General features: G+C 39.8%; 1 protein-coding gene across 3 annotated transcripts in view; it reads right to left on the reverse strand.

Moving 5' to 3' along the window:
• Positions 1-16987, reverse strand: part of LOC125465127 (glutamate receptor ionotropic, kainate 3) — a 451191-nt gene that overhangs the window by 98230 nt on the left and 335974 nt on the right. For all 3 annotated transcript variants that reach the window (XM_048558279.2, XM_048558280.2, XM_048558281.1), the window contains one exon: positions 1726-1844. In XM_048558279.2, coding sequence (XP_048414236.1) covers positions 1726-1844 — 119 coding nt within the window. The remainder of the gene's footprint in view (positions 1-1725; positions 1845-16987) is intronic.

Below are 16987 nucleotides of genomic sequence, written 5' to 3' on the forward strand. Positions count from 1 at the left end.
AAATTCCTCCCTCATGTTTCTGTTTCTTCAGCCTCTAGAGAAGGATATCTGACAGATGATTAAATAGAGTAAATTCACTTTGTGCAAGTGGTTTTCCCTCTAAAAAAGAGTCTGCCATCTCTGCCTGAGCAATATGTAAAAATATGTTCACAAATTTTGAAAATACTTGTGCTCTGACTGCTAGAATGATTGCTGATGTGCAAATTTGCTATGGCAACATGGTATGGTGGCAGTAGAGATTGCCTGCCTGGTTCTTGGGGAAGTTGAGTTTGGCCATCCCTGTTCTTGATGCTGTAGTATTTTCTTACAATTTCACAAAATGTATTCCTTATGTGCTAAAAGCAGCACTTCTCTGTTAACCTGACCAACGTGAATAAATTCAGCCTTGTCCAAGGTTAAAATATTTGATCAGCATTCAGTACAGATATTTAGTCTCTGGTTTATTCTACTGGCTTGTGATTTTCACTACTTAATCTCTGAGTTGAATAATGGTTATTTCTACAAGATGACCAAACGTACCTAACACTTGGAGAACTGGTTCCAAGAAAGAAGTCAAAGAATTCAGGGAAAAATCCGGAAACATTCAGTGACATTAAAAACATTTTTTCATTTCCAATATTAAAAAAGATAATTACAGCTTTGAATGTTAAAGTTTTGGAAGAATTATGGCCAGGAACATATTTCTGCCTGGCAAATATAACCAGTAAAAATCCTTCATTTGTTTTATAATAGTCCTTATTGTAATGTACTGCTCATTTTCTTATTGTTAATTTAGTCAGAAATAAATCATATCAGTAGCAATGAGCAACTAGATGAATGTCCAGAGTTTGTGCTGTAAATATTCTGACTTGATTTTAAAAGCCTTTGGTTTTAAAACTGCTTTCAGAGCTAAGTGCAATGATTATTGCATGTCCGAATATATTTCAGAGAAGTTGTAATTATCTTGAATGAAAGAAAGCCAATGAGGTAGATAGTTAATGTGCATATTTTCCTGCGAGCCTGAAGGTGAGTCAGGACACATTAGCTTTGAGCGAAAGTAAGCTATGGTTGACTAAGGTCATTCCGACAGTGCCTTTAACAAAGTCCAAATCCACTTCATAGAAATACTGTCAAACAATATTTCAGTGGTGGAGATATGGGAATATTGTCGGGCTGAATTACCTCTAAGGATCACGGGTAGAATTGTCTGATGAAGGGTCTAGGCCAGAAACGTCAGCTTCTGTGCTCCTAAGATGCTGCTTGGTCTGCTGTGTTTATCCAGCTCCACACTTTGTTATCTTGTAGATCAGTATAGCAGCATTATGTTTGTTGCAGCATCTTGGAATTAATTATTCCTTCTTCGCAAGAGAGTCAATACACATATAATCTGGGGAAGGAATGGGCTTCATGCGGTGAAGGACCTTCTCTTTTTTCATGCCCTTTTGAATTCCCAAATAAAACAGAAATTCACTTTGTCACTCTATTGACATTGAAACAAGATCTGATGGTGTGAGTATTCAGCAGTGCTGAGTTCTGTTGTGGTGCTCTGGTTTCCAGTAATAGTTACTTCATTGGCCATGAATTTGACTCATTAGTTATGTGTGCCAGAGTTTGGGAACCATTTTTACCACTCAGCTTTGCGCTGTACATCATAAATCCTGTATTGTAAGCAGATTGTAGTTGAAGGACCATTTTTTCCAGGAGACAGATACAGGAAGAAAGAATGAGTGAAAAGTATCTCCTCACCTTGTTGCATGAGAGCTCCTACTCCAAACCAGAAGCTATTCAATAGGGTGAAGTTGTTTTCCACAACATCAGATCCAGGGTTACATGGGTGGGCATCATACCATTCATAGGGGCTGAACCTGGAAGAGGAGGTCAAAAGAATGTATAAGCAATGAAGAGGCAAACTGCAAATATGAAAGTCTGAATAAAAACAGAAATATTGAAAGTTGGAGCAAATCTGTTAGCATCTGAGAGAAGAAACTTATTGGGTGGAGGCATTTTTACTTGCATTTTGAGAAAATGAAAGGATTGGATAGCAGTAAATGGCCCATAGGTAGTTCAGCTATGAGATAAACGTTTTGGCATATTGTAAAGAATTAACATCACAGAAACAGAGCATTTGTATCAAATAGTCTACTTCAGTGTTTCACATGAGCCTCGGCCCAACAAATGCTTTCATTCATTTCTCTATTTAGCTTCTCCCAAAATGCATTTGGCCTGTATCACTTCCACTGGTAACAAAGTCCACATTCTAACAACAGACTAGTGAATCAGAAGTGTACTATATGAAGTGGCAGAATGGATAATATGTGCCTGTATGTTGTTACTAACAAATCACTCCTTGTGTTGCTGGTTTTGAAGGAGGTTGTGTTGCACTGATTGAAATACCAAAGCTTCAAATATTTGCAGTGAACAATTAAATGAAACTTTGTCTTTAAAAGCCTGCCATTCTTTTATTTTCCCTAATCCTTTCAGAATTATATTCCATATCGTTGTTGTTTCAGTTAGAAAATGTGAATTGCTGATTGTAATTTTGATTTTTTAGCTTGAGAGATGAATTTGTAACATTTGTAGCATATGGTGTTTTGGCTTTCATTAACAGGGGGATTGAGTTTAAGAGTCATGAGATCTTGTTGCAGCTCTATAAAACTTTGGTTAGACCGCACTTGGAATACTGCGTCCAGTTCTGGTCGCCCTATTATAGGAAAGATATGGATGCTTTGGAGAGGGTTCAGAGGAGGTTTACCAGGATGCTGCCTGGACTGGAGGGCTTGTCTTATGAAGAGAGGTTGACTGAGCTCGGACTTTTTTCATTGGAGAAAAGGAGGAGGAGAGGGCACCTAATTGAGGTATACAAGATAATGAGAGGCATAGATAGAGTTGATAGCCAGAGACTATTTCCCAGGGCAGAAATGGCTAACACAAGGGGTCATAGTTTTAAGCTGGTTGGAGCAAAGTATAGAGGGGATGTCAGAGGCGGGTTCTTTACACAGAGAGTTGTGAGAGCATGGAATGCGTTGCCAGCAGCAGTTGTGGAAGCAAGGTCATTGGGGTCATTTAAGAGACTGCTGGACATGCATATTGTCACAGAAATTTGAGGGTGCATACATGAGGATCAATGGTCGGCACAACATCGTGGGCTGAAGGGCCTGTTCTGTACTGTACTGTTCTATGTTCTATGTTCTATGTAACGATTTGTAGAGCTGGATCAACACAGCAGGCCAAGCAGCATCAGAGGAGCAGGAAAGCTGATGTTTCGGATCTGGACCCATCTTCCTGCTCCTCTGATGCTGCTTGGCCTGCTGTGTTCATCCAGCTCTATATCTTGTTATCTCAGATTCTCCAGCATCGGCAGATCCCATTATCTCTGAATTAATTTGTAACATTGTTTTAGACACCACGATACATAAAATGATATTCGAGTCAAGGTATACAGTGGAAGAAACACATTTAATTTAAATAAACTGTGGAAATTCTTGCATCTGTCACTGCAGTGTTTGTAGAAAGTGTACACATCTATAGATTTATAAGATTCTTACAGTCAGAAAGCACTGGGAGATAAAGCAAGGGGACTGTCTCTGATACCTTGTCACTATTTTTCCATTGTACCTCCAAAAAATGCACAGCTACATTGGGGAGGTGATGGCCTAGTGGTATTGTAACTGGACTGTTAATCCAGAGACTTAGATAATGTTCTGGTGACCCAGGTTCAAATCCTGCCACAGCTAATGGTGGAATTTGGATTTGATAAATATGTGGAATTACAAATCTAATGATGACCTTGAGTCAATTATCAGGGAAAAACCCATCTGGTTCTTTAGGGAAGGAACTGGCCTTTCTTACCTGGTTTGGCCTATATGTGACTCCAGACACACAGCAATGTGGTTGAGTCTTTACTACCCTCTGGGCAATTGGGGATGAGGAATAATTGCTGCCGAGCCAGCAACACCCTCATCCTGTGAATGAATTAAGAAATTGTATTTATTGGTTAGAAAAAAAAGTAGGTGGTATGTGGCCAATGATTAGAGCTTTAGGGAGAGATTGAGTAGGCTGGGCTACTTTCCCTGGAGTGTCACAGGCTGAGGGATGACCTTATATGAGTTTACAAAATCGTGACGGGCTTGTATAGGATGAATATTCAAAGTCTTTTCACCCAACCTAGAGGACAAAGGTTTAAGGTGAGAGGGGAAAGATTTACAAGGGATCTAATGGGCATCTTATTCATGCAGAGGGTGGTGAGTGTCTGGAATGAACTGTCAGAGGAAGTGGTGAAGGCTGGTACAATTGCAACATTTGAAAGGCATCTGTGTGGGTATATGAAAGGAACAGTTTAGAGGGATATGGGCCATATGCTGCTAAATGGGACTAGGATATCTGGTTGGCATGGACAAATAGGGACAAAGTGCCTGTTTCTGTGCTGTATGTGTCCATGGCTATGACTCTAGTTTCCAAAAACCTGGACTAATGTTCCAGGGAGCTGGATTTGAATCCTATCTGCCATGATAAAATTTGAATCAAGTGAAAAGCTGGCCGAATGATAAATGTGCAACCTCAGCCGATTGTTGTTCAAAGAATCTGGTTCACTAATGTCCTTCAGGGAAGGAAATCTGCCATTGTTACCTGGTTTGACCTACATATGGCATTTGCTCCACAGCAATGAAATTCACTCTTAATTGCCCTCAGGCATTTAAGGACTGGCAATAAATGCAGGCCAAGTCAGTGATATCTATTTCCACAGTGTGAATTTTTTAAAAAAAATTAGTGTCCACATACTGCCGCTGAAATTTCTGGTGTCAGTAAGTAAATTTGTGTAGTACACATGCTCACTGTCAGATTTGCACCAAATCCATTAATACTCATTACACCTGATTGGTGCAAACAGATTTAAATGATGTGATTCAGAATTATTAATTGTAATTTAGTCATTTGTAACTGCATTGGAAATGCAAAGATAATGAGCTAAATGTTTCTTGATATTTTTACATCTACTTGCTTTTTCCTCATCTTGCTGACTGCAGGTTTGAAAAACTAGGTTTCTGATAAGACAATATTAAGAAAATCGCATGTTTAATAATATGTTGTCACTGTCTTCTGAAAGAACCGTACCACTCGGAAACCTTAAACAAAGGGTCTATCAAAATTGTCGGAGGCACGAAATGATTATTTAAGCACAATCCTTTAGGAAACAGAAGTGCTATTTTCACATATAATGATAATGATAGAAATGCATAATTTGTTCGTGTTTATTTACATTTTATAAGTCTTGACGCTCAATTTTTAACTGTTCATGCAAAAGGATAAAAAGTTCCTTACATTTAAGATGTGGATAGCTTCACTTATGTAACTCAACACACTGTCCCCTGATAGAAGCTCAATGCACTGATTATTGTCCCTGAATATATGAAAATGCAGCTCCAAAACACTTTTTTATGCATTCTTTAGAAATATCCAGTAAATGGAATTATTCGCATGCACTGAAGAATTCTTTATGTTCTCCCTTGACTCAAGGACAATTGTTTTGTTCAGAACTCAGCAATCTTCCAGACCAAGACTCTGCACTCTGGGATTATAACGAGTGGGGGATCCTCATTCAAGAAAACAATAGGAATTATTACAATTGGAGCACTTTGGTCATGGCATGGGCTCAATTTTTGACAAGCAATGTGAACGAGCAACTTAGAAGTTGTAAAGGATCATATGTAAGTGCCCAGCAGATGGAGGATAGGTCAACTCTCACAACCTAGTATGGTCTGTAAGGTTGCTTTTTGCAAAGGGAAGTTTTCACCTAATTACTGATCTTTGAAGTACACAATGAATAACAAATTTATTACTCTCCTCTATTGCTGGCATCCATCATCTTGACAAGGACAAAAGCTGACTGAAATAAATATCTGAACATAAAGATATAACTGATGCTTGGAAACTATTCGAATGTTTTGAGGGTGAGACTATGTTCTGAGTCAAGGAAGTATGTTCAAATGTTGACGCAGTGAAGAGGGAAAAAGAAGAGAAAGAAGACTGGGTAATGTTTCTGCTCTATACAAGACAATGCAATTGAATCTGGGTCACCAACCTCACTACATTGATCCAGATATTTTAATGACCAGAGAGTTGTTGGAGCAGCAGGAACTTGTGGAATCCTGCACACGGCAGACAATATGACAATTGCTGGGAAATTGGATCTTCAAAGGGGCAGTTCCCTGCATCAGGAACCCTCCAAAGAAGTTTCTTAGCATTGGAAACTTCAGAGCGTTTGAATGTTTCAGATATTTTTAATCAATGTGTTATGATACACCTCTGGTGCAGGGGGAACTTGAATCAAAACTCAGAATGTTACCATTGTGCATCAAAAGCACTTCTGACTCTTAAGTTTAATAGTTACCCAGGAAATGTTTGAGAATTAAAAGCCTGCTCTAACTCATGGATAACTCTTAAAGTAATGCCCAATTCGTCACTGACTTCTCACCTCAGTACACCTCACCAGGCTCCTGGTATCACCCAACATGTGACAAACCACTCCTCAACTCAACACGCTCCCTCTCCCAAACTCAAACAAATCTTTCTCAAACCCCTCAACATGACCAACCTGAACTGGGCACTCCCTCAATCCGGCAGAAATTCTCCCACCCGAAACCTGACAAACTCGACCTGCCAGGTCTGACCTTATTACGACCTGGTACCCCACCTCGCAGCGGGATTTGGAGTCCTCAGCTCAATCCACTCCACCCAACACAACACAACATCCCCTAAAACTGACACGACGTGAAACATCTCTCTTGACCAAAGTTCTGACTTACCTGAAACACTCAGTCATTTACTTGGCACCGTGGTACTCTAACCATTTAACATCCTGCCCACCTGGCAAACTGCCCACTGCATCCATCGAGCATTCTTTCCACATCACCCAACTGAAACTCTAACACCTCTCAAATGCCATACTAACAGCACTACTGCCTTTCATACTTAGCCTTTCACAGAAGTGTCAAAATGACTCAGAGTACTCCGGAGACATTTATAAGTCACAGAATACTCAAAAGATGGTGTGTTTCTACAAAGATCTTCTGAGCTGCTGGATTTGTGGATTCCTGTCAGGAGTCAACAACATAGAATTCAATTATAATTAAGTGATTAATTTTAAAATCAGATCAGGGGCTGAAATAAAGCTTCTAATGCTGCTTAGAATGTTTTGGGGCCACTGAATTTATAGCACAGCAACAAGTCAACTGGGCTTTGCTGGTGTTTTTGCTTCACACAAGCTTTTTCCCAGCCTGCTTGATCTAAACCTATCAAAATGTTCTGTTACTTTCTTCCTCATGTACTTATCTAGCTTCTCATCAGTGCAACAATGCTATTTTTTTCAGCTACTTCATGTAGCAGTGATTTGAACTGCTCTCCGGCTTTGCAGTGTCCTACTTCAGTCAAAATACTGCTCTCTTCTCTGCAAAACAAACGTTGTAAGCTGTTGTGATGCAAGGTTTCTCAATGTTCAATAATAACACACCACGAGCAATAATAAAATACAACACAATAGCAGGCCTTCCAACCCATCAAGCCTGTGCCAATTCCTATTCCTTATCTAGACCCACTACTTACTGTCCACATGCAACATCTTTCCCTTTGTTCGCCTCCCATTGGTGTGTCTATCATGATACGCCTTACAAATTGCTAACATTCCTGCTTCCACCACCCCCACTTCAGTGCATTCCAGGCACCCACCACCCTCTGTGTTAAAATTGTTTCTTGCACTTCTCCCCCAAACTTTTCCCCTGTCACCTGAAACCTTTGCCCTCTTGTAGTTGAACTTTTCACCCTGGAGAAATGTCTCTGACTGTCCATCCCAACTATGGCTCTCACAATTTTTTAGACCTCATTCAGGTTTGCCCTCAGCCTCCTTCTTGCCAGTGAAAATAATCCATGTTTATTCAACCTCTCCTCATAACTAAAACCTTCCAGACCAGGTATACCTTCTCTGCACTCTCTCCAAAGCATCCACATCCATTTGGTCGTGTGACGACCAGAACCCCACACAATGTTCCAAAAGTGGCTGAACTAAAGTTTTGTACAGTTATGGCATAACTTGCTGACTTTAATATTTGATGCTACGGCCAATGAAAACAGCCATGCTGCATGCCTTCTTAACCATGTTATCCAACTGCGTTGCCACTTTCTGGGATCTGTGAACCTGTATGCCCAGATCCCTCTGCACATCAATGGTCCAAAGGATTCTGACATTTATTATATGACTTGCACCTGAATTTGGGCTTCCAAAATGTATCCTCTCACATTTGTCCAGATTCAACTCTATCTGCCATTTCTCTGCCAAAATCTGCAATCTTTCAATAACTCCGATGTATCCTTAGACGTCATTCTCACTATCTGCAACTTTACCAATTTTGGTGTCATCCACAAACTTATCAATCAGACTACTACATTTTTGACTTGATCATTTATATATATTACAAACAAAAAAGTTTTCAATATTGATTCTTGCAGAGCACCATGAGTTACTCATTTCTATTCTGAAAAGCACACCTCTACCACTACTGTCTGTCCTTTATGACCAAGCCAGTTTTGTATCCCTCTTGTCAATTTACCCTGGATCCCATGACACTCTACCTTCTGTACCAACGTGTCATGAAGTACCTTACCAAATGTCTTACTAAAGTCCATGTAAACAACATTCACTGCCTTTACCTCAATCGTTCTTGTCATCTCCACAAAAACTCAGTCAAATTGGGGATACTTGACTTTCCCTATGCAAACCCATGATTCCTATCACTGACAAGTCAATTAACTTCCAAATGTTAATAAATCCTGTCCTCACTACCTTCTCCAACAGCTTGTTTACCACTGACATCAGGCTCACCGGCCTGTAATTATCTGGGTTATCTATGTTTCCTTTCTTAAACAACAGAACACCATTCGCCATTGTCCAATCCTCTGGAATATCATCTGAGGCCACAGTAGATGCAAAAATATCCGTTAAGGCCTCAGGCATTTCCTTCCTTGCCTCCCGCAATGTCCTCATATAGATCCCGTGTGGCCCTGGGAACTTGTCCACCTTAATGTATTTCAAGACACCCACCTCTTCCTCCTCCATTTTGTTGACCTGCCTGAGAGTACTCACACACCTTTTCTTAACCTCAACATCTCTCACATCCCTCTCTTTGGCGAATACCAACATAAAGTATTCATTAAGCATCTCACCCATTTCATCTGACTCCACGCATAGCCTCTAACCTTTTATCCTTGTGTGGGCTACCTTTCCTTAGCCACCTTCTTGCTCTTAATATGTGTATAAAATGCGTTGGAATTCTCCTTAATCGTGCTAGCTAAGGACATTTCATAGCCCCTTTTAGCCCCCCTAACTCCCCGTTTGAGATCCTTTCTGCTTTCTCTACAATCTTTAAGTCTGTTTTTAGTTGCCTCGACCTTCGGTATTTTTTCTGATTAAGTCGATAATTTTCCCTTTCATCTCAGGGTTCCGGAATTTTGCCACTCCTGTCCTTCATTTTTACAGGAACATGCCTCTACTGCACTCTAATCAAATTGTCCTTAAAAGACTCCCATATGTCAGATGTGGTTTTACCCTCAAACAGCCGCTCCCAACCCACATTCTCCAATTCTTGCTTAATTCGGTTATAGTTGACCTTCCCCCAATTTAACACCTTCATCCGAGGTTCACCCTTGACCTTATAAGCATCTAAAAGTATAAGGAAATATGGTCACTATTCCCAAAATGCTCCCCCATTGAAACAATGATCACCTGGCCTAGCTTATTTCCTACTTCAATGTCCTGTAAGGCCCCCTCCTTATTGGACAATCCACATACTGTTTCAACAAAAACTCTCCTGGACATATCTAATGAATTCCTCTCCATCCAAACTCCAGCACTAAGGCAGTCCCAGTCAATATGGGGGAAGTTAAAAGCACCCACCACAAAACACCTGTTACTTTAACATCTTTCCAGAATCTGTCGACATATTTTTTCCTCTACCTCCCACTGGCAGCTGGGAGATCTGTAGTACAACCCCAGCATTGAGTTTGCATCCTTCCTATCCCTGAGCTTTACTCATAATGCACATTGCAAGACCTCTCCTGAGTGCCCTCCCTGAAACCAGCTGTGATATGCCCCTTAACCAGTAATGCGACTCCCCCACTATTTTTGCTTCCTCTTCTGTCTTGTCGAAAACATCAATATTCCAGAACATGAAGCTTCCAATCCTGTTCCTCTTTCAACCATGTCTCTGTGATAGCGACAACATTATAATTGCACATATTAATCCAGGCTCTAATATGGCAACCATCTTACCTGTTATATTTCTTGCATCAGAGCAAATGCAGTCCAAGCCTTCAGTTCCACTGAGCTCAGTAACCTCTCGCTGACTGCCCTTCCTCTTAGCTATATTTGCCTCAGAGTCAGGTTCTTCAACAGTCTCCATACTGACTGACCCACTGCACCGGTTCTCACAACCCACAAATAGTTTCAACCCTCCCGAATGGCACTGTCAAACCTCCCGGCCAGGATACTGGTGCACCTCCAGTTTAGGTGCAGCCTGTCTTTCTTGAACAGGTCTACCTTCCTTAAAAGACATCTCAATGATGTACATATCTGAAGCCTTCCTCCATATACCAGCTCTTTAGCCACATGGTCAATAGTAATCTGTGTCTGTTCCTAACCTCAGTGGCATGTGGCAAGGGGAGTAATGGTCCTGCCTTGTAGTTTACTACTGAACTCCCTGAATTGTCATTGCAAGACTTTGTCACTCTTCATATGTACATCATTTGTGTCAATATGGCCAACAACTTCTGTTTGTTTACCCTCCCATTTCAAGATGCCCTGTTCTCTCTCAGAAATATCCATGACCCTGCCACTGGGTGCCTCTCCCATATGGATTATGTAGCAATGAGCTTAAACTTTAAAAAGGTGAAAATAGGAAAGAACACTCTGTGTTTTGGTTAGAATCTAAATCAGCCACACCTTGGAACCTTCTACAAGTTTTAAAAATAATTTCATTCTATGTCTGACTTGGATTCTTTTATAACACAAAATGATAAATTGACTTCCAGACTTACTTGCGCTTGCAAGATTGCTATCGAAACATGTGTGGTGTTTCACTCCAATCGCTGTGCACTGTTTGACTGACAGCACTAAGTGGGTGTACTGTTGTTTCTTTGTGACAATACTGCAATAGGGGTGGCAATTTATAACTCCCTCCTTTCTGTTTAAATCTGGCCAGGTGCACGATATAATCTGCCATGAAGTCTTCAAATTCAGTGAAAGGTTCTTGCTGATGAATGGCAATAAGAAGTAAGGGATCAGCTTTTTTCTCATTTTCCTGCCTGCATTTGTAGAGAATGCCATCATTCGACACTGCCATAAGCAGCTGAACCAAAGCTGAGCCACCTCTGTTAGTGTTGTGCATTCACTGATAGCAATGACAAGGGTCCAGGACAGAGGTCACAAAGAACTAATGATCCACAGCAATGGGGAGAAGGTTGGGGTGCAAGGTGATGTCCAGGTGGCAACAGACTCATAACGTGTTGGAAGTTAATCGACAGGTCAGATATCACAATGGCTAACAATACTGTTGTGATGTTCTGTTGTTATAATGGCTTGATGGAATAGATATTAAAAGAAAAAAAATAAATTTACTTCTATGTTGCCCCCTTCATGACAATCAGATTTCCCAAAGAGCATTCAAAACACTTTGTGTTTCAGATGGACATTGCCTCATGCTATCTCAGGATGGTAGAAGGCAAACTATCTTGACACTGCCCTCTTTGTATCTAACCATTCCGACATAGTTGTTCAATTTGTCATCATGATACCAAATGTTCAGCATTTCATAGCATCATAGAGATGTACAGCATGTAAAAAAGTCCTGGGCCTTGCATTCCAGTCAAACTAATGGACTGTCCAGTTATTGAGCAAATTATTCCAAATTTAATCGTGATAACTTTTAACATTTAAACTTTAATAATAAACTCAGATCAGTTACTCTAAACAGCAAAAATGCATGCATTTTTTGTTTCTCAAAGAAGGCGTATTTAGACAACACCTTCAACGTCCTTAGGGAGTGCCAAAGCACTCAGTGAAGGACATTTATAGTCACTTAATAAAAAACTCATACACGTTCCTTTCATACTAGTGTACCCATTGGCTGGTTCATTATGCATTTTATGTAAAGAAGAATTTATTTCACAATTGACAGATAAAATTACTCCATGTAATTATCTCGCTGAAATTATCAGCAGGCTTGCTTACATTTGTTAACATTGTAAGGCTAAAGTTCAAAGATTGAGATCAGGGAACAGAATGAAAAAAAAGTGGCAAAGCATTTTGTGTAAATATTTTCCTACTTCTTTAATTAAGTTAAATTAGATTTTCAGACTGGCCATTCATCACAGTATACTCAACTTCTGACTTATTCTATTTGTCACAGTATATATGTGGCTGACTTAGTTAAGTTCCTAACCAATAGTGACCTCAGTATGGACACAGTGAGAGTCTTAATGAAAGTAATGACATTGAATGTTAGGGAGAAGTGACCGGAAATAGTCATTGACTTGGGCTTGTATGATGTGAATGACAAACGTCTCTAATCAGCCAAGGGTTTAATGCTGTCCAGGTCTTGCTGGTTCGTTGGGAGACAGGTTAGGTACAAGACACTTCTCCACAGTTTAAAAAAAATGAAATTAAAAGGAATCCTCCAGCCTTCACTAGTTGCACGTAATCTCCTCCACACATTCCCTCTGACCCTCAATTGTCCCTAAAGGCCCGTCTTACCCCGTTGCCACCCTAAGTCCTGTCATGTATGTCGTCTAATTCATCAATATTTTAATTACATTTATTATGGAGTTTGGACTTTGAACTAGTGGCATGTGGGTTTACCTATGTTTATAAGGGGTTTTAATGATAATCTCAGAAGCATTCCTGTCACCGTAGTGAGTTTTGTTTTTGTTGAGAGACTTTTGCGAGCAAAGCAATGTGCAACAGGTTTCAGGTACAAGGTTCCAAGATGTATTTTTTTTTAGTTGAGGGGAAATATCCATAGGTTAAAGAAGCCCTTGTGATTTCACATTTTCAGAAGACTCAGCTGCAGAAGGATGTGTGCAATAATAATTTCGGATTGAAGGAAATGGTTTAAAACAATTAAGAAATATGTTCCCTGAATGCATGGAATTTATTTTTCAAGTTTCAAACAAGAAGTACTCAGTTGAAGTTCTGAAGGATTATTTGCAGTTCAAAAAGTTTAAACTTAGTTGTTGAAGACTCAAGGAAGAAGCTATCAAATTCTCAGTTATGGGAATTGAAGCCACTATCAAATTAAATCTTATAAAGGTAAAAGGGTAGAAATTCTTTGATCTGTGTAGGAGGGATGATGGGATTAATGGGAATTTAATTTATTGTGCATTTTGAAGATTTTAAACTTGTGTTTCATTTTAATAAAGGCAGAATTTGATGGAGAAGCTCAGCAGTCTGGCAGCGTCTGTGGACAGAAGACAGCATTAATGCTTCAGGTCTTGTGATCCTGCATCAGAACTGATGGTAGCTAGAATAAGGTGGTAATTATGTTAAATTTAGAGGGGAGGGTGTGGTGGGAAGAGGAGTAAATGATAGATGTAGAAGGGTTCCAAAGGGAGAGAAAGATGGTTTGACAGAAAAAGGGGCAGATAATGGTAAACCGGGGAGAAAGAAAAGCTGATAATAGGGAGCATTAGTAGGTGAAAATACACGGTGCAGGATACAGCCCGTGTGATTTCAGGGATGTGGAGGTGACTAAAAAAGATGTGGTAGAAGGTTCTCAGGATCTAAAATGATTGAACTTGATATTGAGTCCTGAAAGCAATAGGTTCCCGAAATGGAAATTAAGCTCACCCTGAGCCTTGTTGGAGTGCGACAGAAGATCAGAGGCAAAAATGTTGGTCAGGAAATACTGTAGTGTGTTGAAGTAGCAGGCAATCAAAAGTTCAGTGTCCTTTATGCAGATAAAATTCATGCATTTGGAATAAAAAAATGGACACCCAGTTCATGTTCTGTCTTCCCTTAATAGAGGGAGCCATACATTGTGAGCAGCGAAGGCAGTAGGTTAGATTGAAAGAAGTGCAGGTAAATTGCTGCTCCACCTGGAAGATGTGTCTGGACCCTGGGGTAGTGAGGCCACAGGAAGTAAAGGGACAAGTGTTGCACCTTCTACAATTGCATGTGAAGGTGCTATGGGGCTTTGGTGGTGTGTTTGGAGAAGTGGACCAGAGTGTCCTGGAGGGAATGGTCCCTGCAGAGACCTGATAAGGGAGGGGATGGAAATACGCATCTGGTGGTGGCATCCCTACTGGAAGTGGCAGAAATGGTGGCTTATGATTCACTGAATATGGATGCCAATGGGGTGGAAAGTGAGAGTGGGGGCATTGTGAGATTGAAGAGAGGAGGTGAGGACTGATGGTTACAACATGACTGAAGACTTTGTCAGCCACAGAGATGGAGAATCCTCGGTTGATTAGAAAAGGTCGACATTTCTGAAGCTCTCCTGCAGACGGTAGCACAATCAGAACAGATGTGACTGAGACAGAGAAACTGAGAGAATGGGATAGAGTATTTACAGGGAGCAGGGTGCAAGGATATATAGTCAAGGTGACTATGGGAGTCAGTGAGTTTGGAGTGGATATTGATGGCCGGCCTGTCCCCAGAAATGAAAACAGAAATGTCGAGGGAGTATATTGAGGAGTCGGAGATGGACCAGATGAAGGTGAGAGCAGAGTGAAATTGGAAGCAAATTTGATCAGTTCTTTCTAATTCTGTTTAAGAAAGGGAAGCAGTACTGATGATGTCTTCCATGTACCAGAGAAAATATTTTGGTGGGGTACTGGAATAAGGAATATTCTGAGTACCCTACGAAGAGACAACCAAAACTGAGGCTCATGCAGGTACCGTTGGGCACACCTTTGATCTGAAGTAAGTGAGAGGAGTTAAAGGAAAAGTTGTTTAAAATGTGGACAAGCTCAGCCTGGCAAAGAATGATGGTGATGGATGGGTGTGGTTCAGGCCTTTTTACTGTGTTATTTTAGTGGTATATGTTGATAGTTTGGTTTATTCTTCATTTCTTTTGCATAATAAGTTACTATTTTATTGTTATAATGAAATCTAAAACATTGTATGTTTGCAATTTAATGACAAATGTGTATTAAAACAAAATAAAAGTCTATTAAGCAAGACTTCCATGTGGAAACAGATTTGTCCATTAATATCAGCTAGGATTAAAACAGTCCCTTTTCTTATACCCATGTCCCTTAAGAAATTTATGACCCCCACTCATTCCCATGACCCTTTGTAGCTCCCTATACATACTTAGCACCAACTCATGCCAACACAGGCAGCCCACGCCCAATGCTGCTATCCAACAGGAGCAAACTTCGGGAGGTTTGCTAACATAAAGTTATGACTTCAAGTGACTTCAGAACTAAAAACACACTCCAATTAACACAAAACAACTTTCAATTTATTCAAATTCCTTCAACTAATCTCTTATAAAAACATTCACTTCTGCCCTTACTTCCGAATGGAAGCAAACATTGAAGATCTTCATCAAAATGCTCACTCAACATTGTGAAGATGACAGGTCAGGAGATCAGTCCCACAGTACAAAATTTCTAATGGCTTATATAAATGGGAGTACTGAAATACCTAGTACTTTTTTTTAAAATCCACAGATATTTTACTGACAGCCCTTTGAGAGTGTGAACTGCTTTTTGTCAGCTATAACTATATAGACAGATCTATATAGACTGAAGATTTGACAAGTGTAACACTTATTTTTGGCAGATCTAAACATGTGCTTATGTGCTTTTTAAGGCAAATTTCTTGATAACTTCTCACAGCTTCATTCTCACCACCTAAACCTCCAAGAGTACCTGACTGCACGGCCAATTGTAACTGATCTTTCCCCCTTACTAGGTCACCTGCTCCTCCCAAAATGTACCAGACCGTATCCACAGGGTGCATTGTCTCTCCAAAGGGCTACATAAAATAAATTATCTGAGACTCTGACCTGACCTGCTTTGCACACTTTGTGACCTCGGTGACAGGATATCAAAATGTTATTTAACTGGAGGCAGCTGACCATTTTAACAGCTAAACATCTCTGACTGAAATGTAGGCTAACCTCAAATACATGCCCATAAAAATTGGAAATTATACATTTGAATGTGGGGTATCTTATTTTTAGGGCTATCTGGCATATTTTTCTGGCAAAAATTTGATCAAAGGATACAACTTAAATGATGTGAGATTCACTATTCCAGTAAAATCAGTTGTGGCCAAACTTGGTGAAGAATTTCAGTTGACACATCTATTTTTGGTCATCAGTAACAACCACAATCATCTTTCAACCTTTATATTTTAATATGGTATTTAGATTCATAATAAACATTCAATTGCTTTGTATTATATTCTCAATTATAATAATGGCAAGCGTTGATCTGAAATTTCTGAATTTAACATGAAAAGAAATGCCAGAATCAGAAGAAGCATTTGCATAAATCAACAAAAATACTAAACTTCACGTCTAATTAATTACAACTAAAACAACAATAATGACCTTATTAATTCATGTTTGTAATTGCAAGACTGATTTGTAAGGTCTGATATTTATTTGGTAAATCGAGCTGATGTTTTGTGAAGTAATTAAGCACTTTCTCAGTTTAAATTGCATCATAAATATTCTGATTCAATCACTTTCCTGTTTTTTCTTTGTTTTGGGTATGCAATGGAAGAATTGTCGCAGTTCTTTATTTTAAACTTTAAGATAAGCCATCGTTCCCTCAGGATCCCATGTGAAAACGCTACCACATACAAATGTTATTTGTTGAAAGTTTCTTCAAGTAATTAGTGATCTCACTCTTTCAATTTCTCATGGGGTGTGGATCAGCTTCTGGATTCACATTTACACCCTTGCACTGAATGTGCTCCTGTTTCTGTGATCAGTACTGTCAATTTTAGCCT

This window comes from Stegostoma tigrinum, chromosome 24 (genome assembly GCF_030684315.1).
Source record: "Stegostoma tigrinum isolate sSteTig4 chromosome 24, sSteTig4.hap1, whole genome shotgun sequence".
Taxonomy (NCBI): domain Eukaryota; kingdom Metazoa; phylum Chordata; class Chondrichthyes; order Orectolobiformes; family Stegostomatidae; genus Stegostoma; species Stegostoma tigrinum.